Below are 24,940 nucleotides of genomic sequence, written 5' to 3'. Positions count from 1 at the left end.
GAGTCTCATCTTTTAGGGAAATTGGCTTGGCTTAAAATGCCAACAAGAGCAATTGGCGTACTACTTACCTATGAATCTATACTGAATATGTATTTAGTACCTGAGCACATACAGATTGTTGGCAGGCCACATATGCCAAAGTGTGTATTTTCCAAACTAGCATCAGATGTACACACACAAGACTCTCAGCAGAGATATGTATCAGTTCTACAGCCACATTTTCTCTACCTCTGTTTCCTTGCCAAGCCCAAGGCCTCACATGTATGGTCATTATTGAGATTCACTCTGTTCTGCCTAGTATTATATATTCACAGGCCAGATGACAACAGTACAATCTGGGTCAGCTCCTACGCAGAGCCTGATAATGATGCTGAGACACAGGTTGAGTGACAGTCATGAGAAACACAGGCACTGCCTGTCTCCTCATTTGTGATCCTCTGCCTACTGTTCATAGTGAAAATACATCCACACCCACAGCTGAGGTACAACCTGTACAGCATGAGCACTCACCATCCCCACCTGGGAGTTAGCCATAACTGACAGTGTCAGTACTTCTCCCTCTGTGATGGCAGGAATGGAGATGCATGTGCCCACAGTTCAGCAGCCCAGCAAGGTTTGAGCCATCACATATATGACTGGCATTAGAGCTCAGTCAGCTGATTTACAGGTCTGTCATGTCTTTCCTGTCTTCTACTACCCACACCAACATGAACATGACTGTTGTGGTGTCTAGCTTCTGATATAATGTCACCCAACACTGTCAATGCTTTGGTGAGGCCATGAAGTCCATCATATAATTCCATACAAGGCCTCACGAATTTTGTGGTGGCAGTGCCTCTCAGCTCTACAGATTTCTGCATACTGTCCAGATTTTTGCCTCATATTTTTGGTCTGTTTTTCGTAACATTGTGTTTATCTGGCAAATTAGTGGCAAATCATTAAAGACTGAAGTTAGAAAATAATGACAGATATTAGAGTTGCATACTTCATGCCCTTCAGAAAATTCATGCTAATGCAAAACCTGTCATTCTGTCAACTTTCTAAGATTGTAAGAGCAATATTTAAAAATTGTCCCTATTTTTGGTCCTTTGTCCCACTTTTATTCATTGCTTTGTCCAGATTTCTAGCTGTAAGAGGTTGAGAGGTATGGACATGTTTTTGCCATATCCATATCCGTTTAGTGAATAGAAAGTGCTACAGCAGCAGTGTTGCCCATGGTTGGGGCTGTTTGCATAAATAGGGTGTTTATTTTGGAAGGTCATCAAAGGGTACACAATCTGCTCCTGCACATCTATGAGTGTCTCAGTCCAGTGCTCCACATCATGGGTAGAGCTGCCCACTAGCCTTTTGGGGCAAAATCCCACACCAGTGGACTCCATACTGGTCTCATTTCTGCTGAAACACAACAACTCTGCCTTGGTAGTGGTCTATAGTGGCCTCGATTCTTACTACATCAAGCCAGTTCAATAACCCTATATCATGGTCATACAGTGGTATACCTGACTGTGAGTGTCTCATATTGTGATAACTTCCCTATCATCAGAGACCACCTCTAACTCAGAGGACCCCTTGGCATAGGACTCCATTCTCTACCTCCAATAACATGGCCACCCTCAAAGTATGTGAAAGCAGTCATATGTTATTGTATTCCTTGATATCTGTGCAAATATGGAAGACTGCAACCTACTCCAGCCTCACTCTTGTATGGTTTATATAGAGATGTCTTGTGCAAAGTGTGACTCAGCCATGCACTACCCAACATTGCCTTTAACTAACACTGCATGCATCATAACTGCCTGACAATGCACGATCTTGTACTTCTCATGGGTTGGTATAGCTGGAGATGATGTCCCTGCTTCATTAGTCCAGCAAAGTCCAGTGGCTGTCACTGACTGAGAGAATGCGGTGCAGCAGCTGCTCACATCTTCTCAGACCAACTGGCATTGTTGTCTGAGGTTTGTGTGTTGGGTTACAGGGGCTGCTGTGGGTGCTCCAGAGGTTCCCAGATAGATGAATGCTCTGCATACTTCCTAGTACTCATATTATGTGGCAGGCAGTATTTTATGAATATCTTGAAGGCTGTGGCAGGTTTGTATTGCAGAGCACAGCAGATGTATCCAGTCAACAGAACCATACTTCCAACAGACCAAACACATGCTCTACAATGTTAATAGTTTGCATATGTGCCGTGTTATACTACAGTTCAGCTATGCTGTGTGCCATGTGGGTGTCATTAACCAGGGGTCTGGTGAGTATCCAGCATCACATTAAATAAAATAGAACCATTCAGAGGTGAGGGTGTAGGTGGGGACATTCATACACACTGTTTTTGTCACTATATATACCCAAGTAATATAGTATCTGCATTTAGTGACTAACTGGTTCTGTGCCATTTCATTATGGAAGCAGAAATAAAGTAGACTTGTATGCTGGTTCCCCTGCAGCTTATCGAAAGTATGCCTCTTCAATACCTGCAAGGTGTGGTACAAATTATCAAATGCAATTGTCAGATGTTCAGAATTTCTAGGGTTCATTTTACCAAAAAGGGTAAGTGGGGTTTTGGGTAGGGGTGGGATCTCTGGGTGTGTTTGGGTATTTTAGTGAGGGGATAGATCTAGTGTTTTGAATATGTGCTGTATTGGTGTGTGTTTATGTGCCTGAGCCTGACTTGTGTAGGGGTCCACTTCACATGACTGAATCTCAAAATACTGAATTTCATTTGATTGAGACCACAATACCTAATTTTCAAAATACTGAAAACACGCGCACTGAATCTCATTATACTGAAAGCTTACAATCCTGAATTTGAAAATACTGAATTTTAAGCCATAGATGTGATATGCATTTCCCTTCACCTGTGACTTGCTTGTAATAAAAAACATTACTGTAACTTAAAGTGCCAACTGTCAGAATACCAATAGTAGCGTAGAAAGTAGTGTTGTAGTGTTTCTAAACATAGGCATGTCTCTTTACATTTTTATGGAAAGTATCTAAATTAATATGGTGGATGTTTCGTGTGCTCCCAGCAGTAGTGGCAGTGTAGACAGTACTGTAAGGTAAGTAAAAGGTATATGCCCTTTCCCCCACTGCAGTGCAATCCTGGAGTTAGTATATATAGTTGGGGGTGTGGGGGGTACAGCCCCCCACATTAGGGTGTGTGTTTTTTGGGGGGGTATAGCTCCCCACATAATTTGGTTTTATATCATCCAATTTCTGTTAAGAGGGTAAGTAAGTAGTTTTTAAGTTTTGGAAAGAGTTAATCATTGGTGTTATAATTGTGCATGTCTATGGCTTAAAATTCAGTATTTTGAAATTCAGGATTGTAAGCTTTCAGTATAATGAGATTCAGTCAAATGAGTTTTCAGTATTTTGAAAATTAGGTATTGTGGTCTCAGGCAAATGAAATTCAGTATTTTGAGATTCAGTCATTCATGTAAAGTGGACCCCTTGTGTAGTGGTAGTTTTACAGAAAGGGTTTTTTATGGCAAGGTGTAGGATAACAGTTAGGGTTAGAGACAGGGTTAGAGTTAGGCTTAGCAGCCATTAATAAGGTGGCATAAGGAGGCTCACTTTAGTAATAAATGCTGACACTAAATCTAGCTCTGCACCTTCCCCTAACTCTAACCCTACAAAACCTATTCAGTAACACTACTGCCATTCAGAGAATCAGAGGCTAATGTTAAATAGGACTAGTGTGAACATCACAAAAAGAAAATTACCTTTCAGTGTTAAATGTTTTTAGTGTTATATATTTTCAGACGTATTTGTGATGGTATTTTGTTTTTAACGTTAATAACATTCGATCATTCAATCATGCATAATGTAATCTTTATGATAGAATTAGGAATCTTAGGCTCTGACAGGGTTTTGGACAGATGTAGTGGTAATAAACCAGTGTGCATTGCATACTTCATTTTAGTTAAACAAACAATAGCCCTTCCTTATGATGTACAGTCCACTAAAACAACATAGGGCCCTTATTGCCACATATATGCAATCTATAGTACTTAGTAGTTCTAAAAGATGGTATTGTCATAGAAGCCACACACAGTGGTGGCCTTCTCCCCAATTTATTTATTGATTTTTGTTAAACCGGTGAGAGAACTAGACCAGAGACTATTTTCAGAGATAACCTGTGCCAGGTTGTAGTTTTGGATACAGTACAGATACCAACTCACATTAATCTTCAGTTACAATATATTCAAAGTAATTATTCTAGATAGGTCAGTCCAGTACAGTGAGTAGAATTCTGCAGGTCAGTACCTGTGACATGTTCTGTGTGTCACCTGTTTTCATCTAGAAGGTCCCTGTAGTAAGTATAGCACATGTCTGGAAGTCCATGCATTCTTCCTGATCCTGTTCGTGGGCTATGCATGTCAGCCAGCTCCCATAGAACATCTCCGTTGACTCAAAAACTGTCAGTCAATATAGTGTCATTGTCATTTTTTGCCATGCCACTACTACCACATCATGCCATTAGGTGAGGTGTAGCTGCACTTTTTACTGCTGTTGATCCTATAATGCTGTAGTACCACAGGTTCCTGCATGCTTTACTTACCATGACACATGACTTTTCGTGTGCTTATTCTTTCTTATGTCTCTAAATTGAAACTTGTTTTCAAGGACATTTATTTGCCTCTCATTATACACTTGTTAGCTTGCATGCTTTCAACTGAATACCATTAATCTTTGTGCCATTTTGCTTGCTGCCTTGCACTTGAATAATAACAAGAGGCCTGACACAACGGTCTCATTTTTGACATCTACTTCTAAAAACTCAAGACCAATGTCAAGGCCATCTGGTTGACCAAGTTTGCTTATGATTGCAAACTAAGAGCAGGCATAAAATAACTTCAAGATACTCCCATCCTAAAGGAGGGACTAACACAGCCAAATGACCTGGTGCCAAAGCCACAGATTAAAACTTAATGCCAAAAATGCATAATGGTCACTTTGGGAACCCAGCCACTCAAGGAAATGACCTTATTGATAACACACCACTAAGAGTAGAAATAGTAGTCAGGGATTTCGGGAGTCATGTAGATGGTAACCTGACCTTTGACCAACATGTGTCTAAAGTAGTATGAGAATCATTCTATGTTACTCCACTTATAAGCAGGGGCAGGGGATCTTGGTTTAAGGAAGTCAACATTTCAGTATTCAGCCTGGATCAGGCCCATCACTGAGTGCAATGCCCCATTCGGTATGTACCTCACTGGACACATGGAACAACTGGAACGTCCATAGAGGTTCTTCACATAAAGAATGCAGGGCATAAACAGCATTTCCTATGTAGATCACGTCAAATCTCTATCGCTATAATCTTTTTCATACAGACTGTTGAGAGGCAATCTATGCCTGGCATATAAGGCACCCTTGGATCCCACTCTGATGGACCGTTTGCATATCCACAAAATGCATAACATACTAATTACTTCACTGAGGAATTTAAACTTTCTTGTAATATAAAGAGGACAAGTGAGAGGGACAGGTATGTGTCTTAGAGTATTTCACTTATGGTGAAGCAGGGGTCTTCCCTAACACTATTTAAAAGAAATCTGGACTAGCTTTGGAAATTCGAAATACACAGCCATTCTAGCACCTATGTCTCCAATGGACACAGGCAGCCTATAAATCTTACCCTCTAATGCACAGGATACAATTGAGATTGTTGGTTAGCCTTGTATAGGCCTGAGTGATCATTAACCTGGTATACACTGACGAACTTATGAACCTATGTTGCTATTTCCAATGCAACAGTGCACTGCATGCTACGCAACTTAATTAGGAATATTTTTTTTACACACACATACACACACATACACACACACACACACACACACACACACACACACACACACACACACACACACACACACACACACACACACGTACACACACACACACACACACATATACACACACACACACACACACACACACACACACACACACACACACACACACATGTACACACACACACACACACACACACACACACACACACACACACACACACACACACACACACACACACACACACACGACCATGCACACACGCACGCACGCACGTGCACACACACACACACACACAGACACACACACACACATGGTTAATCACTGACTCTAGATGGTGGTCTCTGCTGTTATGACACCACTACCCCATGTGCAAAAATGGAAAAGTGGGAGATGAGGATGCTTTTATGTATATTTGAATAATAACATGATCTACGTTATTAGTGAGACAATTACAGCACTTTATAGACTCATGAACTATATCACAAGTACTGCCCTCCATGTTTCAATACCATATTCTACGAATGCAGTTAGGTGATGGAGGTGCAAGTTGTTATAAGTTCGTACATTTGTCTAAGCTATTCACCACCAGGTTTTTATAAGCCTGGTCATTCAACCAAACCAAGTTTTGCCCTCAAGTACATTGGAAGCCTATATGGTGGAGTATGTTTGTGAGGAGCTAACTTACTGGTTATGTGGAGGGGGTATGTCTGTTTGAGATTAGTTAATTTACTATTAGCCTCTGTCCATCACAAACATGTGGGTCAGACTGGAGGGGGTGAATTTATGATTTCACATGCAATGATCAAGGTTTTGCTTGATATTGGTCTCTCTAGCATGCTTTATTTATGTCCAAGCAAAGTTCAGGTCCTTGCATCTTGTGTTCCTGCTGCTGTTTTGTTTTTCAGATGTACAAGAGGTCTATAAGAGTTGGGTCTGAGATTGCCTTATATGGAAGGCAACTATCACCACTCAGTAACCTGTCGGAGACTGAATAAGGAGATAGGGTCTTAAGGTGATCATGTAGAACCGGGTATTCATACTGGTGGAAAACCTTTGAGGGCATTCCCACTGTTGCAGGTGCCTGGTTAGGTACATTCCAGAGAGGGTATTGGACTCCATCATGTGTCTGATGAGGGCTGCACAGAGTGGTACTATTACTCCCTTGGACCTGCATGCCATACCCTTGGTTATGCGTTGGGTGACATGCAATAATTTTCTTACTATCATGACTACGTGTTGGTTGAAGGCCAAATTACTATCAACATGTGTTCCCAAATCCCTAACTACCAAGCCAACTCTTGTTTGTTTTATCAATGGAGTGATTAGCTTGGGTGGATGACTTGCTAAAAGGCACTATAATGCATTTCTTTGCATTGAGTTTTAATCTGTGCCTCTGTCACCAATTATTTGTTTGTATCAGACCCTCTAGTAGGACGTCTGTATTGTGGGGGAATGTATGATAGCTCTCAGTTTACAGTCATCTGTGAAATTGATGAGCCCGAGGCCTTTGACATTATCCTTCATTTCTGAGAAGTAGATGCCAAACAGGTGCAGGCCCAACACAGAGCCTTGGGATACTCCGCAGATGACTGGTCTCCTGGTGAAAGTGGTCTCACCAATCCTGACCTCTTGAGTCCTATCTGTCAGTCAGCCAGTAATCCGGTGAGTTATGTTTCCTTTTTCTGAGAGCTTGACAGCATTACCTGAGTAGGGTATTGTATCAAACACCTTGGCAAAGTCAAGGTAGGTGGTGTGCACCATTTTTCCCTCATCCATAGCCTTGCTGACTCTCTCGAAGAAGTCTGCCAGGTTGAGTAGGCAAGACCCTCCCTTGACAAAGCAAAACTGTGGTAGGTCCACTGTCTGTAGGTTGTCAATGTCCTTGTTGATCATTTACATGATAATTCATTCTGTGGCATTGCATATTAGAATTGTCAGACTGATGGGTCTGTAGTTCCTGGGATTGGTTGATGGTCCACTTTTGTGGAGAGGGATGACCATTGTAGCTCACATCCATTCACTCTGTACTTAACCTGTTTTGAGGCTGTAGCTGAACAGTGCATTTCGTTGTCCTGTTAGGTTTGAGGCTATTTCGGAGGCAACCTGGAATATTATCCTGGCCCAATGCAGCAGTGTTTTTTACTTTAGCATGTGCCACCAGGACCTGTTCTCTGTTGATAGTTAGAGGGGATATGCTAGAAGTGATTTCACAGGGGATAGTGGGGAGGAGTGGGGGGGGGGTGAAATTAGAGTTAAATTTATCAGTTAGAAGATTTGCTATATCAATCTGTTCAGTGAAGGTTTTGCAATTTATCACTAGTTCTACACACTGCTGTGTGCTACGGTTTACTATTAAAATTTCGAGTTGAGATGTACCCATATGAAAACTTCAAAGAACAGATGTTCAACTTTTCATATGGGTGAACATCTCAATGTTCGAAAGTTTATATTAGTGATGCAGTGTGCATTCACTAATATAAATTTGAAGAATTGCACAGAGATCATGGTACAGTGTGGTTAGGGAAGTTCATCCCTTTCCTTACTGTAGTGTGATCTCGGAGTTAGAATATATAGTTAGCAGGGGGTGTAGAAGTTTACTTTACATGAGCTCCTATACGGACATCATGTGATGTGATCGAAAACAATGTTGAATCTGCTGAATTCGATCAGGGGTTTTGACATTGTGACTTGTTCTATTTTTTGAATTTCGATGTTCACTTTCGATATATTGGATGCAAATTATTTTGTCGTTCGACATATTGATAGTAAACCGTGTGTTAGCTTTAAGGTTCCTGACATATCTGAAGAAGGCTTTCTGATTGTCCTTAGTCTGTGTGGCTATCCTTGTTGGACCTTATTACACTTTTTAATTTCCTGCTTAGTTGAATCAGAGGACTCTTGTCGCTGTGAGGGTTGCTCTTTCTGATTTTGGCCAGGACTTTTATTATTTTGTTATAAACCCTGTTAATGTTAGGATATCACCATTGAGGTTTCTTTTTGGTGTTAGATCTGAGTTGACTTCTAGAAGGTACAGCAGCATCGATGACAATCCTGCGTAGGCAGCTGTGTTCTCGGGATTTGTGGGAGACTTGAATTTACTTTTTTTTACTGGTTTAGTTGGATTTTCTGGGTTGATTTTTATTTTGAGGGCGACAGCCTTGTGATATGAGTATGATACATGGGGTGAGGGAACAGAGGTGGAGCAATGTTCTTCCATGTTTGTAAGTACCAGGTCTAGTATGTTTGAACCCCTGGTTGAAGTGTGAGCCATTTAGTTCAGGATGTTTGTGTTGACAATGTCCAGGAAACATTGTGCCTGTCTATAGAGGGGTAGTTAGTCTCCCATGAATATGGTGTTTAGGAGGATGATGAGTGCCTCCAGTAGGTCCGTCGCAAGTTGTGACCTTTGTTGGTCATTGAGGGTTCCCTCTAGCTGGCCAGGACATGGTATGGAACTTTGTCTATAGAGACCTGGACATGAATGAACTCTAGGTTATCGTCCTATTTAACTACCCTGAAGTTGTATTTGTTGCTAACATCAATTGAGATACCTCCACCGTTAGCATATCTGTTGTTGCTGTTGTTTTTGGTCTAAATGTCTGGAAGGCACTGTAACCTTGCACTGTCAGAGTACGTTCTGTGGCTTTAAACCAAGTCTGGGTAACAGCACAGATATCTAAATTCTCCAGAGTGAAGAGAGCTTGTAGGTTTTGGAGTTTCTTGTCTTGGCTCCTATCACTGATCAGTAGTTTCTTGTTTAGACTCCTGTCATTGAACAGTATGGATATTTTAGTATCACATTTAGTCAAACCTTCAGATCATATCTCTGTATAAAATGAAGTAGCCCCTAAATTGTCACAAAGCTAGATAGAGCCCTTGGTCAGCAAATGTGCTGGTTAACTTATACAAAATACAGCTGCATTCATGTAAGGTCATTATATTCTGAGATATTTAAAACTTATTTTAAGCATGTTCATCCATTTCAAAGTGCAGTGGCATTTTACTACTCTTCTTCAGTTTAGTCATTTGGTTTGCTTAGCTGATTATTTATACACACAGATCAATACAAATAAACAGCTGTGCAATAAATGTAGAAAAAGCTGCATCCTCTTATTTGTCCTGCATGACAGTTATCTTTGATGTACAATTCTGTCCACTGCTCTGTTGCTTTGCTAATATTCTTTAGGTGATGATTCAGATTTAGATCTGGAACATTTAGTAGCAAATCTCAATCAGCTGAAAGATATTTGTGTTTTGTCATCATTATATTGTAAGAAGACATAGTCAGAATGCAGCAGATCCTAAAAATAGTACAGTAATGAATTGAATGCATCTCCTCTATTTGATGGACTGGTTTAGAATAAATAGCTGTATATAAATATATATATATATATATATATATATATATATATATATATATATATATATAGTGAATCAAAACTTCAGAACTTTGCAGGAATTGCATGCATTTACTGAGTACAGAAACATTAATTCAAGAATGAAAGGCATTAGTCTAGAGCATTGAGTTCAATGTATAGTTTCCTGATTTCTTTATTTAGTTTTCATTTTGTTTTCAGCCATTAACTTTCTGCTTTTGTTTTTGGCATTAAAATCGGAAGTACTCCAAGGAAGGCATTAAAATAGGGAATACACAAAATGATATTTATTTACAAGACTCTAGTGTTCTATTTCACACAATGGTCCTTATACAGATTCTAGCAAAAAAAAGTTTGTCCTTCTCAGAAAAAAAAATGTAACTTACATAAAGTAAGCATAATTCTCTGCTGTTTGCCTGGTGTGAAATGTACCTTCAGATGACTTTTTGCTTATTTCACAAGTTGCAAGGAATTCTGGAGATAGGATGACAGCATTTGAATAACTTAAATCTCCCTTTCTTTTATACTTTGTGTATTTAGGTTTGACAGTACTATTATCCAGAGACACAGCAGAGCGAGAAGCAGAGAGGCCACTTAAGCATTATGGCCTGCTGGTCATTCCCACAGTATATTCAGTCACAGCTCTATAGGTGGAAACTTTGACAAGTTTAATGTGTTCTTAGATGTCACAGTTTTGGCTTCTTACCAGAAAGGATTAATGTTTTGTCTTATTTCATGTACAGCAAGCATTATTTTTCATGGGGCACTGTGCAACTGAAGTCTGAAACTAGAATAGGCTTCAAAGTATAACATATGTGGTATGCAACTTAGCATCATACTTACGTTTATACCCATTTTAAAATTAGCTTATTATCACAGTCACATTTATACACCTTTTGAAATTATCTAACTGCTAAGAATAAAGAGAAGTTTGTTAACTACAAAAGCAGTTTTTTTGATGAGTATATCAGCACAAGATCAACAATCCCACCCTTATAAGCATGGCAGTCACGAGTATTTTATTTCTTTTCAGTGGAAATCAGTCTGTCTCGTAAATTAACCACGTAGTACTTCTGGGTCACAAACAGCTGGTTCATTGGGAAAGACAGATGATACCCAGACAATATTCCAACTAACTCAGGTTCAGGTAGTGGTCCGGTAAGAGATGAACCAGCTAACCAGGGAGGAAGAGGAACCACTCAGGGAGGAACAGGAGTGAAGGGGTGTTTCAGGGTATGTCTGTAACCAATGAATGTCTGATGGAAACATGGGTCCTAACAGGGGCATTTAAATGAAGATGGGAAGGTGGGGCTGGCAAAGAGGCTACATTACCTATGGAAGAGTGTAATAGCCTTGTGATGAATACAATGTGTACATGCTGTACAAAGAGGGATAACAGCGGAAAGAATCAAAAATCCCCTGTGATGGTTAAGCTGTGATCAGCATTTGTCCATTAAAGAATAAAGGGGCAAAGTTGGCAAAGAAGGTTTGGCTGTACAGAAACATGTATGACCACAGCTTACAGCCTGGTGACTACAGGCTGACTTGGCTGCAGTTAATATTTGCATTTCATGTTTTTAAATTTGTCAGATCCCAGAGTCTACTGGATGGCAATCAGGATAAAGATAAAAAAATTAGCTATATTTGCAATAAAGGGACCCTTTTCGCTCTGAATCACTAGTATGGCAATGACAATACCATATACTATACTGGCTTATTAGCTGTAAGTACAACAAAAACTATTAGTGGAAAAGTGTAGAACTTTTACACTCCAGGATATTATCTCTTTTTTTCTCTGAAAAGTGTGTTTGCTCACATGCAGTACTTCCACCTTACAAATTAAATCAAACAAATCTCCCTTTCTCTAACCCTCATTAATGCTGACAGATTGCATTTATGTTGGAAGATATCTAGTAATATTGTGGTAATATAAACATTATGTCAAGGAAGGTGAATATATGTTAATGCTTGTTTCAAGGGGAGACTCATTATTTTGCATGGTAAGGACTGCTTATCTAGAAAAACACAAAATGATGACGAGCCTGTGTGTCTAGCTGAGGAATACTATCGTGATTACAGTGCTAAAAATAATGGTGTTCACTTGACAATTTGATCTCTGAAAGTAACATGATGCAGTTAAGTCTTAGGGTAAACATGTCTCTGTACTGTAGAATATCAAAACAAACAAACAAACAAAAACAAAACAACTCTCAGTTTTATACAGAAGTTTATCTGTATGTTGCATATCACACAGATGGAAAATGTCATAATCCCCAAGAGGATGCATTTAGGCAGAATGTATAATCAAAACATTTTAATGCTACACACATACTTGTATACAAACAAGCGGACAAAAAAACCTAATAGGGGCAAGCAAATCAAGCTCAAATTATGTTTTTCCTTTCTATATTCTTCCAATATTTGCTTAAATGAGGGCAACTCCATCTCTTTGTGAAGGTCATACCATATAATAACTCCCATCTCAGAGAAACAGTTGAAAAGTTTACTAATGACCTCAAAGTACAGTGAGACCTCTGGGAACTGCCCTTCATGCACTGGTATGTTCCTTTACTGGATAAATTCCTATAAATAAACAGTGCTTCTTCACTGACCCTTGCTGATAAAGACAAAATTGCCTTTCAAGGTCATAGAGACCACAGAGCATAAGCTAAGACTCTTAAGCATCTGAATGTTAAAAGTTAATGTTATCCTCTTCAGAAAGTGACACTATATATCCAAAATAATACAAATAAGTTTAATGTACTTCGAACCCAAAGACCTACCAGTGACTCAGTCTGAATTATGAAAAGGAATACTAAAACAGGGAACTCTGGACTTAATATACTGTAAAACTGCTCTTTTGGTTTTACTGTTTTACTTGCTTCTGTATAGACCCCATCACTATGCACATCATGGGCTTGATTACAATGATTCATATGCAGGTAATGTTGTGTGGTGATGTTTTCCAATGACAAGTCACCTGGTCAAGAATTTTAGATAGGGCTGCATATCCTTAATAGTGGATACTATACCTGCTATTTTAGCATCATCAGCAAATGTTAACATGGCCTTAATTTGGCATAGTTGGCTTAAAATATGAAAATAGAACAGCCTCAGGACAGACCTCTGAGAGTCATCTCTCAAGACATAAAACAATTTTGAAGATAAACCCTCATTTTAAGACATAATTTTCTGCTATTCGTCCATTATGAAGTCTGATAAATTTATATTCCTTTCCAAGAATATGGTTATAATAACAGAGAGGGGAGCTGAGTCAAATGTTATACTAAGTATAAGAACATGATACCTACTGCTAACCTATTATCCACTTCTTCAGGTGCGTTAGTGTAAGAGTATACCATGTCAGGCATACATAACCTTCACTGGGTGAATCTATGTTGATTTATAACTTTTATTTAAAAACTATTTACCTGGATACATTAGAGCAACACCTTCTCAAAACTTTTGCCCAAGATACATGTCAAGCTTATAGATCGATAGTTTTCTGACTTTCGTGTATCACCCCCGTAGATCATGCATTTCTTTAAGAAAACAGAAAAGGAGCTTTTGTTGTTCTGGATACAGAAGTATTGCTATTAAATTAAATAATAATACTGTTTTAATGGCAGACAAAAACGTATGCTCTACTAGCTATATATAACTGGTTTACTTAGTGTTGTACAAAAGGAGGGCTGAGGTAAGCCTGTACAGAGTCTTATTTGTTCTTTTTGGAAATGGATTTCTTGTCCAGAGCAACAGTTCCAGAACAGTCAGCAGCCTGAATGAAGACCTGGAAAATGACACCTATAGGAAGCTAGAGACGGTTCATGTTTCAGGCTTAGACAGAGAGAGAGAAAGAGAGACAGACAGACAGAGAGACAGAGACAGAGACAGACAGACAGAGAGAAAGACAGGCATACAGAGAGAGAGACAGACAGGCAGAGAGACAGAGAGAGAGACAGACAGACAGAGAGACAGACAGACAGAGAGAGAGAGACAGACAGAGAGACAGAGACAGAGAGAGAGACAGACAGAGAGAGAGACAGGCATACAGAGAGAGAGAGAGACAGGCATACAGAGAGAGAGAGAGAGAAACAGACAGACAGAGAGAAAGACAGACAGAGAGAGACAGCGAGAGACAGATAGGCAGAGACAGACAGGCAGAGACAGACAGACAGAGAGAGACAGAGAGAGAGAGAAAGAGAGAGAGAGAGAGAGAGAGAGAAGCAGAGACCGTGAGAGAGAGAGAGAGAGAGAGAGAGAGAGAGAGAGTGAAGGGGGCATCTGAAAAAGACTCTATTTCATCTATATGAGAGAGGGGGAGACCACTGAAAAAGACTGTTTCATCTATATGGGGGGGGGGGACAACTTAAAAAGGCTCTGTTTCATCTATATAATACTATATTAAACATTTCTTTATTTTTATGTAAGAAATGATGCATTTTTTGTAAGACCTGTGATTTTTGCTGCTTTTAATATTTCTCTGTTGTAGAGATATATATACATGTATATATATAGAGAGATATATCTATATCTATATCTGTCAATAATCTGTCTATTTATCTATCTATCTATCTATCTATCTATCTATCTATCTATCTATCTATCTATCTATATCTACCCATCTATCTATCTATCTATCTATCTATCTATCTATCTATCTATCTATCTAGGATGAGTGTTTCATTGTAGATTTGTTTCATCTAATGTTTAGGATGCAAGCTTGTTTTATTGAACTGCCGGTTCATCATAGGATGGTAGCTTTTTCCCACTGTTTTGCAATTTCAGAGTTGGTATATATAATAAACAGGGGATATGGGGGTTGCATGAAATGTTTTTTTTTTTTTTTGGATTTATTGCATGTTATCCATTTGTGGTCAGTGTAACATATTCCAATGATGTCATTAATTTTGTGAAATAAAATTTTATACACACATACAACACACATGTGAGCATGGGCAGGCCTATATATATAAAGAGAGATAGATAGATAAATTTATTTATTTATTAACATATGGTGACTGGAAAAGTCTGACTGAGTCAAGAACCCATTGTCAGTGGATGCTTGGGAGAAAAGCTCCAAAACAGATACAGACATAAAAGATTTTATAGTTATAACTAAACAATATGTACATTTCTAGAACAAAGTACAGACATTAATAGTTTTTACAGTTCTACTTAGGATACATAATTCTTAGACATTATACAGTTTATTATGTGACTAGATGGCAGTTTATAGTAGATTATAAACAGTTCAGATACAAATTTTAGTTTAGTTGTACAGTACTATCTATATCTATATCTATATCTCTACATATATATGCATGTATGTATATGTAGGAAGCTGCTGTTTCGGACTCTGTGTCATAGCCTTTATTGCAGTTGACATTTTGTTTTCTAATGTGGCACAGTAGTGAATGTTGAGCCGTGAGGCACAATGTTGACTGCAGAGCAGGGTGTGGTGTCACACACTTTGAAGTAGGCAGCCAATATAATTCAGTCAGTCGAGTTGTCTCCGTAGTAATTCATAGACGACAGTTGCCTCTTGAGCGATACCAGGAATTCTTCCCCATGTGGATGCTGCTTGCCTAAACTCCAGATCTAGAAAGGTTAACATAGTCTCCTTGATGAACTGTGTAAAAGAAGAAGGCTAGACCAGGCAGTTCTAAAGTAGTAGAGGATGGTCCACTATGTATGCAAGTTGTGAAGTAAGCGAGAAGTTTCCAATGCGACCGAGTACTGAAATGATGCTTAGGTTTACTATGATGCAGGGTCACACACAAAGAAAGACAGAGAGATGAGGGCAGATAAAAGAGACAAGGGCAGATAACAGAGAGAGGGAGAGTTAGAGAGAGAAGGCTGTCACCACACATACTCTTGTGGACTTCCTATTGAATAAGGAATGGTTTGTCTTAACAATTCTTTTATCCTTAGGCTAACACGTTTTGTAATACTTCCTTGTGAATGCTGTTCTTCAAAGTGAATTTTATATTGCTGGAACAATAGCTATTTTTGTTTTATTTTACTGAAAAGGAACTAAAATGACACCTGCTGATGTAACTAAATTCAAAGTTTTATGCTTAAAGACTGACTTGTTGGGTTAGTCTTACTTGTGATGGTAGATACAGAAGCAGAAGAGAGGTTGGGGGGGGTGGCTTAATGTTTGAGGTGTTTACCTTACAAGCAAAAGGTACATGATTTGATTCTCACCTTTGATAAAGCGGCTATGCTTAAAATGGCCTGGAAGAGCAACTAGCCTAGTACTTACCTATAAACATAACAGTGCTACTTGCTACAAGCTACTTGGTTTGCCTCTGTTTTCTCCATACCTGGCAGGAATGCAAGCCTCCAACTTGAACGCTACCTATTAAAGTAGTAACATAACTGGCAAACTTTGAGAGGAGCTTCCTGGCTACTGACTTGATATGACTGTGCAGTATAAAAACCTTTGCGCCTGTACAAGGATCTGGTCTGGGTGAGGGAATCTTAAGGACAGGAAAAGAAAGTTACTTTAAGGAACTATTTAAATCCTTGTGCATATATGGGGATTTGTTTCTCTTTTTTAAAAAGTATCCTTATGGCAGTATGAAGGGTTTCCCCGACAACATTTTCTGTAGTTTCTTGTGAAGCCAAAATTTGTATGTACAGAGAATGCAGCTGTTCGTGTTCTTTTCAAGACAGACAACATCATTTAGGCTTTAGTAAAAGTTAATAAAACTTCATTGAACTAAGCAGACGAAAAGTTCATTAGGATGGGTGTTCGCTTAGAAGTGTTTCGGATGATGCTGTATTCGTTGTTTCCTGTGACAGTCATTTGGATCTCCAGTCAAGCAGAATATTTTGAGGAGTATGTCATTAAACGAAAGAGGGAGATCTTTCCTCCAGAAGAGAAAATGCAAAGGAAAGAACTTGAAGATTTTAAGGAGAGAATGAGGTTAAGAAGAGAGCAACAATTGCTGAAGCAGCTGGATACCCTAAAGGAAGATTAATGCGTTCTTGCGAACATTTCTAGACCCTTGTACTTAAATACACTTTTCTGGTTCCTTAAATACCATATATGCTGTTTTCATACCTTGACAGTCTGGATATACAAGCAACTGAAAGTGCTGGTCTAGCATTTGAGACTCCAGTCATTTGATGACTTTTGGAGAGTTTTAATTTATTGAAGGTATTATTTCACCAGCTGTTACAATATAAAGCTGTTTAAGAAGCTGTTTAAAATTATTTATATTCTTTATATCTGAATAAAGAATGTTCCATTAGTTGAGATGTTCATCAGAAAAATGAAAATGTACACAGTTGAGAATATTTTTTTTTTTTTTATTTTTCTTTACATGCCAAAATGTTTTGATTGAAGTGTGAGCTGCATTTTTCTGCCTCACATCAACTGGTTCTCCAGTTTCTCTCCAACTGACATACATGTCTTCACTGTACAGTTTGCATATTCTCTTCATCTTCATGGAAGTTTTGCTAAGTTCTGCATCCCAAAAATGTGCTGTAGGTGAATTTGTGATCCCCAAAATTGTCCACAAGTTTGTGTTCCATCAGGGATTGACTTCTCTGTCTTGCAACAGTTGGGTGCCAGGATAAGCTTCTCTCCTGCTACCTTGAGTTGAATAAAGTAGTTAATTAGAGAATGAATGGAATTATGGGTGTTAATCAGCTGAACTTGTTTTCTTTTTGAGAAGCAACTAGACTCCTCTTTGTTGTTTTGCTAAAGTATCATATTTGTACTAGCACTGTGGTCTTTGAAATGGAGACATCCGTATTATGGCTAAGTAGATTTTTTTGTACAAGTACCTGCCACTTTGTACATTCATTGTAGTGCCAATAAATAAACACGTCTTGCTTAATAAATATTATTTTGTGGCTGACTTGTACAGATGAACTTCTTACACATAAATTGACTGTTTTGATAAGTTTGCATTTACTTGTTTTGTGAGATATTTTTATTGCATCATTAACTTTAACATTTTGAAGCAGTACTTGTCTGTATAGCAGTGACTTTGATTTTTGCAGCAGTTGAATCTTGGGGCTGTATACATACATCTATTTTGGGGTTGTCTGTAGCATAGATGTTCAGACAGTCAAAATCCATTTGTAAAACCAAATGTGTTCTCTAAACTGGGTGAAGTAACTTTATTTCAGGGTCTAGCGCTTTCATCTCTTACTTAAACAAGACATCATCAGAGCAAGCAATGAGGGCAAAAGTCACCCTTGAAGTTCAGACGTACCATCACATGTTTAAAATTAACCTGTCCACTTGAATATTGCAAACACTGTAATATAAAAAAAAAAAAAAAAACTAATAAATAGTTTAAATTTGTGAATAAAACTTCTACTAAATACTGATATTGCATCTGTAGTATAGAAAATACCACGATTCTCATTTACTTCCTTTTGGTCTAAAAGCAAAATCCATTATTATTTTTAGAAGTAGAATAAGATGCACACAATAGTTGGTCAAATTCTTTCAAAGGTGTAGCCTTAAGTCATATTAAGGTGCTCATTCAGAGTGGGGAAGGGGATTCAGCCAAAATTTAAGTTGCCATTAAAGTTCTTTAATCTTCTATATATTATTAAAGTTTCTGGGCAGTCTTTCAGTCTCTGGGCTGATACAAAAATTGGTCCAGTGGAATTGGTGCTCTATCCTAGTTTACAAATTAGTTAACCCCCTCTCCCCTGAGGTCTGATATAGCCTGTTCAGTCAAAAAAGAAAAAAATTATGAAAGTCAGGGCATGTAACAATACTTTTTAAGTAACTTCCTATGCTTTGGTTGTTAACTGGCTTTTGTTCTTAGACTTGTAAACATTTTTAACTACTGAATGTTACTTCCTATGCCTTAGTTGTTATCTGTTTTGAAGTTACCATGACATTTCTGTGTTATTCTAAATTGTCTGTACTATTTGGAGCTTTTATCCCCAGGCCTCCTCTGAAAAAGGGCTTTAGCTCAGTCAGACACTCCCGGTCAACAAATATAAAATAAATAAACAAATAGCTCCGCAAGAAAGAAGTGCAGACACTGACTGAACCTAGACTTTTTAAACAGGTCTTCAGTAAAGATGGGGTGCTGCACAACCTAGCCAAGATGGCTGCCTAAGTCCAAAGCTCTGAACAGGGTCTACAGAAATCTGGATAAAAATAGTGTTCCCAGGAGGAGGGGAAAATAGAAGGAGAAACAAGAGAGCAGAAGGAAAGGAGGACTAGATGGATGATTTTAAAGCAGATCATAAGGAGGAACAATTATGTGTTTTGTTTGAAAAGAGAATCATAGTAGGCCAGCATGTGAGCACCTTGAGACAAAGAATAGAACAGCAAAAAATGGGAGTGGAAAAGCTACAGTGAAAGTTGCAGTATATCGAGGAAGATAAAACAGCAAATAATGTTGAGGAGCATGAATAGATTCAAAGAAAACAGGAAGTAAAAGACATAATAACAAGAGAGAGAGAAAAAAAAAACAGGATTATCTTGAGCATCACTCAAGGAGGAATAACACAGGAATAACTGGGATACAAAAGGAAGTAAGCAACAGCAAGCTGAAATAAATTATAATGTCACTATTATGTGAGAGATCTGTGATACCAGGAAAACAAGAAACACCAACAGAGAGGATAGGCAGAATGGGACAGTGACAAACAGCAACAGAAATAGGACCAATGCATGTTTTGGAATGTTTCCATTCCTTTTTTGTTGCAAAAATGAAATAATAAGTCAAGCAAAAAGTAGCAAAATTATCCATTTGCTGGTATGCTCATAAATCTTATAAATTAGTAACTACTTACATATACAATAAACAGCACAAGACATAAGTTTAATGACTAAATCTTATTAAAAGAAAAGCAATAATTGCTAATGCCACAACTAAGCAAATGAAATGTAAGGTTAAGAACAAACCACAGAAAAATGTGAAGCAAAGGAACAGTGATGTATAAGTAGTTTAGTAAATGGCTGTAAACCTGCAAATAATCACAAAAAATGTTGTGCTATAATATAAATGAAGCAGGTGCACCAGACAGCTGAGCAGCAATGGGGAGGACAGACCAATGAATGGGAAGTCTGTAATATAAAAAGATAGTTGATATCAGTACAGGGTTATCATGCCTTATATTAATGTACAAGATACTGGAAGGGAACGAAAGGAAGTACTGGAAAGCCCATGTCCAGGGCATACCGATGCCTATGCAAGAACCTCTTACTATCCTGCGGCTGGAAATAAGGAGGAGAGGTCCAAGCATTGGCAGCTGTCAAAGAACACAATGTTCGGTTTGGAGAGTAAGCCAAGAAGAAGGGTTATGCAGATTAGCAGGAATGGAAATAGCGGGCAGTGTGGGCAAAAAATACAACAAACATTGGGGCTCATCGCGTCCACCAAAACAAATGGATGAAGATACATGAAAAATTAAAGAGGATGGGAGGGAGACATAATTCTAGAGCAAGAAACAAAACTGAAAATTAGAGACAGGGAGAATATACTGTGTTATAACTACGAAAAGGGAGAAATGGATGTCAAGGTAGGGGAAAGAAAGAGGGAAGTAGTAGTTATATTTTATAGAGGTATTCCAAAAGCAGAGAAAATTATAAAAATGGGAGGGACAGATGGATTATCTGTCAGAGAAGGGTAGAAGGTGCATGCTGGACAATAGGAGACATATACTTACCAAAACAGGGATAAAGGATTCTTCAGGTACTTTTTGGCTAACCCTCCACAGACACATAGAGATGGAAAAAAGGTATAGTGGTAAGGGAAGACAACAGAGTCACATCAGAACTGGAAAAGGGTAGGTTGTATGAAAGGAAGGAATATAACAAAAAGATGAGACAAGAACTAGCCCAAGGAATGAAAGAGAGTGAGGGTGACTGCACATATGGAGGAAAAGCTCTTCAAATGAGAGGGAATACACCTTCCAAGAAACATTTAGATGCAAGCAAGTAGGTTAGACAAGTTCTTAGTGAAGAAATAATGGAAGAGATCCAAATACAGGAGAGATACATATCTGTTCAAGCAGCACTGAGACTTAAGGCACATATGTAGGAACATAAAACAATGAGAAGGTGGTGGAGGCAGGCTAACTATAAATGGAGGGGGAGAGAGAGAGGACAAAGAAACACTGCAAGGCATAATAAATGAGTCACTGCAGGACAATATGAAAGATATAGTCAAAATGGATACTGGTGAGATGGGATGAATGTCACCGAGAGGGAAAACTGATGAGTGCAGAAAGAAATAAGGAAGGATAAATGAGTAGATGGATAAAGCATCAGAGGTGGTACAGAAAGACATTGGTTGGAATGAAAGTGGAAGTGAAGCAATACAGATCAGTAAAACAGCAATAAGAATGGAAAAGGAGAGTAAAATTTTTATAGAACAAAACATTAAACAATGGTACTGGGGGGGGGACTGTTGGATAGTGGGAGAGGCCCAATGGAAACAACTAGCCAAGAAATATATGAAGATGCAAGTAGAGAGAGAAGGGCACAGCAGATAAGGTGAGGAGATTGAGATCATAATGTAGAGTGATACATATGAGAGGATGAATAAAGACACAAGCTGTATGCAGGGGTGACAAGGGATGAGATAAGGAAAGTAATATACAAGATGAAGGAAAGTTGACGCAACAAGATGCTTGAGTGCCTGGCTTCAAGACAGTAGTCTTCAAGAGCTGAGTACTGAAGTTAAAACCATTATCACTCAAAACTAGAAGGAGAGAAAAACAGTATAAGAACACAGATTCCACAAGAGGTTCTGGGGCATGGGCATCAGGTGGCAGAAGTTGACTACAGTGAGGAAAGGAGGGCAGAGAAAATGAAAAACAAAACAATGGAAAGAGGTATTGGAATACTGCATGAGTGACAATCATTCCAGGAAAAAGGAGAGAGCAAACTCAAATGGAAGCCAAGGTGGTGGGGCAATATCTTTACTGTAGGAAATGAAGCAGCCAATTCATGGGATATGGTGCACCATGCATGAGGATTGCATATGGATGTAATATACTGTATGTAGTTAATACAGTAAACAAAAAAAAACAAAACAGGGAAGCTGTGCAACAGGTACTCATTCAGCCTCCAACAATAGATAATCTTTCAATTAACCCAGCCAATTTCCATTACATACCTGAGGAAGTTCAAAGCAGAAGAACCACATACAGGCTTCATTAGTAGCATTTTAAAGATATGCATCAAGTGAGAATTGTCTGTAAACCAAATGGGCCAGAATACTTCCCTCTATTTAAAGTGAGGACTCACTGAATGCTTTAATAGACATTGAGGATGCTAATGAACATAATTGCTAACAACTGAAATGATTTTGGCTAATGATGAATCTTCAGCAGTCCCCTAAGGTTCATAACTGAACATTTAGCATGGATGGATTAGTAAGGTGACAGATATCTGATTTAATGCATAATTTGAAACTGTGACTGGATCTTCATGTAAGTAATGAGAGAAGAATCCTATAAATCTTAGCTGAAGATATCTTTAAAAGGATACTGAAGTTAAAATCATTATCACTCAAAACTAGAAGGAAAGAAAAACAGTATGAGAGCACAGATTCCACAAGAGGTTCTGGGGCATGGGCATCAGTTTATGACAATGAGTATTCCCGATTCACCCTATGTCTTCTGAATAGCTATCTGGTTTAGTAGAATATTTGTTATTAATTGAAATTGCAAACCCTATGAGAAGAATTCCATGCAACAAAGGATAATAATACAATTTCACTTGTATATGTTCCTTTACCTGCAAGCAAGAAAACAGTTTTTAATCTGTGTTGGTTTGTTTTAAATGTTCTAACAAATGGCACAAAGCAAACTACTGCACAAATGGTGAAAGCAATACTATGCCAGTAAAATCTGTTAAAGCTAGCCAACAAGTTTACCTGAAAAAGTGGGATAAAGCTGAACTTTAATCTAGTTGATCTGAAAAGACTTTTTGTTATTGTGGTTTTACTAAACTTGTCAAATGCAATACTGAGGTAGACAGAAAAGAAATGCAAGACTAGTTGGTTTCAGAGAGCATGGTTACTTTAGTTAGGTCACAATATGTGTATAAGCATAAAACAAATAGTATGAAGAAAATGTAAGTATTATGTACAAATGAATTAAAAGGAAAATACCTTATAAAACAGGAAGATACACAAACCTTCTTAGGCAAAGTGTTAGAACCAGTACCGCCAGTGCTTAAAGTCATACATGATGTGAGAATTGTCCAGGACATTTACGAGTTTAAATAGTTATATTAACTATGGAAGGAAAACATTTAGTCAAACATGTTGCTAGAAACATAGAACTTCAGTAGAACAGAGGGCAAAGAACTGGAAGACACAAAAGAAATTAAAATTTTGTTCTGGGTGGAAGGGCCATATAAATTTGATACTGAGCAATGTGAGAAGCCTCTGGTTGTTAAAGTAATAAAATAAGTCAGTATATAGATGGACAGGGAATGGTTCAGACTTATTCTGAATACATTAAAAGAAGTAAGCGTAGAAGAGTCTCAAGTTGTTAAAATAATAAAAGAAGTTAGAATGGAACTGACAGGAAAGAACTCATAGTTAAGAATGCTTTACTATCAAAATTCTGGAAATCTCTCCGAGTAATGACTTACAAACAAAAATTATACCAGTGTTTCTTCACACCAATGAATGTGATAATATCAGTAATGTCAACTTTGACATCATCTACATTACCCAACTTACCTTGCCATCCGGAGATGTACTACACATGTTTTTAGGGGGGCAAGCCCCCTGCATCCTGCATACCCCTGCTAATTATATATTCCAACTCCAAGATTGCACTACAGTGAGGAAAAGAGTAATTTTCCCCGATCCACACTGTAGTGCAATCCAGTTGTAAACAATGACACTCAAAACCATGGATGTAAGCTGTGTCTTGATGTTCAAGAGGCGATGTAATTTCAACTTGGGATTTTCAAATGTTGTACCTGTACCCGCGATCTTCTGAATGATGGTAAACTAACTTTCAAACATTTGATAGTAAACCATTAAGAATACATTAAGAGAAGCAGGTGTAAATCAGAGGACAGAACTTCATACTTTGTTTTTGAGACCTTTCTTCCTTTCTCTTTTTCTATTCACTCTTCCAAGTCCTTTTTTAATTTTTAGTAACTTGGTCTCAGTTGGGTTCACTGGCAGGTTTATTAGTGCATGTCTTATAACTGAGAGAAACATCATTCTAATTACATCAATAAGATCAAACTGTGTGTACACTTTAAAGCATCCTGTCCCAACAATTGAATGCATTTTCTTTCTCTCTACTTCTCCAAATTTGTCTTTATTATAGTTCTTAATTTGTATACCAGACAGCTGGGGTATACCACCTCCTGAATGTGTCCCACTCCTTCCACAATTGCAGCCTTTTCAGACAATGGCACTTATTGACTTTTTCCATCTTGCTTTTCTTGTATAGTTGAAAATGGAGCTTGCTTACAGTGTATGGATTGAAACACTAGGAGTTATTTGACAATTTATCAAATAGATGTAGCTAGAACCATGTCACTGATTTCCTTAAATCTGTAGGGCTATTATACTGTTATATTGGTGAACCACCTTCAGTATTAAGCACTGTATGTGACAACATATTCAGAACAATTTGAAGAACTCAACTGATGTAAGCATATGGCACATAACTTTGTTTTGTATCTATATACAATAACATTTATTACACAATTCAGCAATTATTTTTTGCAAATGTGTCAAAGGCTATATAGGTAAAATAAGATACCAGAGCTATAATGAGATGGATTGACTGAC

The 24,940-nt window shown here is 38.2% G+C and overlaps 2 protein-coding genes across 2 annotated transcripts in view; one reads left to right on the top strand and one right to left on the bottom strand.

Annotated features, from left to right (window-relative positions):
* The window catches only part of ARHGAP15 (Rho GTPase activating protein 15), a 3,416,769-nt gene that overhangs the window by 802,245 nt on the left and 2,589,584 nt on the right, over positions 1 to 24,940 (bottom strand). The gene's annotated exons all lie outside the window — the stretch shown is intronic.
* On the top strand, positions 16,913 to 17,459 carry LOC122804831 (protein PET100 homolog, mitochondrial-like). The gene has a single exon (XM_044074974.1). It carries the CDS (start codon positions 16,928 to 16,930, stop codon positions 17,162 to 17,164), a length of 237 nt encoding a protein of 78 aa, XP_043930909.1. The 5' UTR covers positions 16,913 to 16,927; the 3' UTR covers positions 17,165 to 17,459.

The sequence above is a fragment of the Protopterus annectens genome, chromosome 6.part0, assembly GCF_019279795.1.
Source record: "Protopterus annectens isolate FY-2018-M chromosome 6.part0, PAN1.0, whole genome shotgun sequence".
Lineage (NCBI taxonomy): Eukaryota > Metazoa > Chordata > Ceratodontiformes > Protopteridae > Protopterus > Protopterus annectens.
This window is presented reverse-complemented; position numbering and strand designations above follow the sequence as displayed.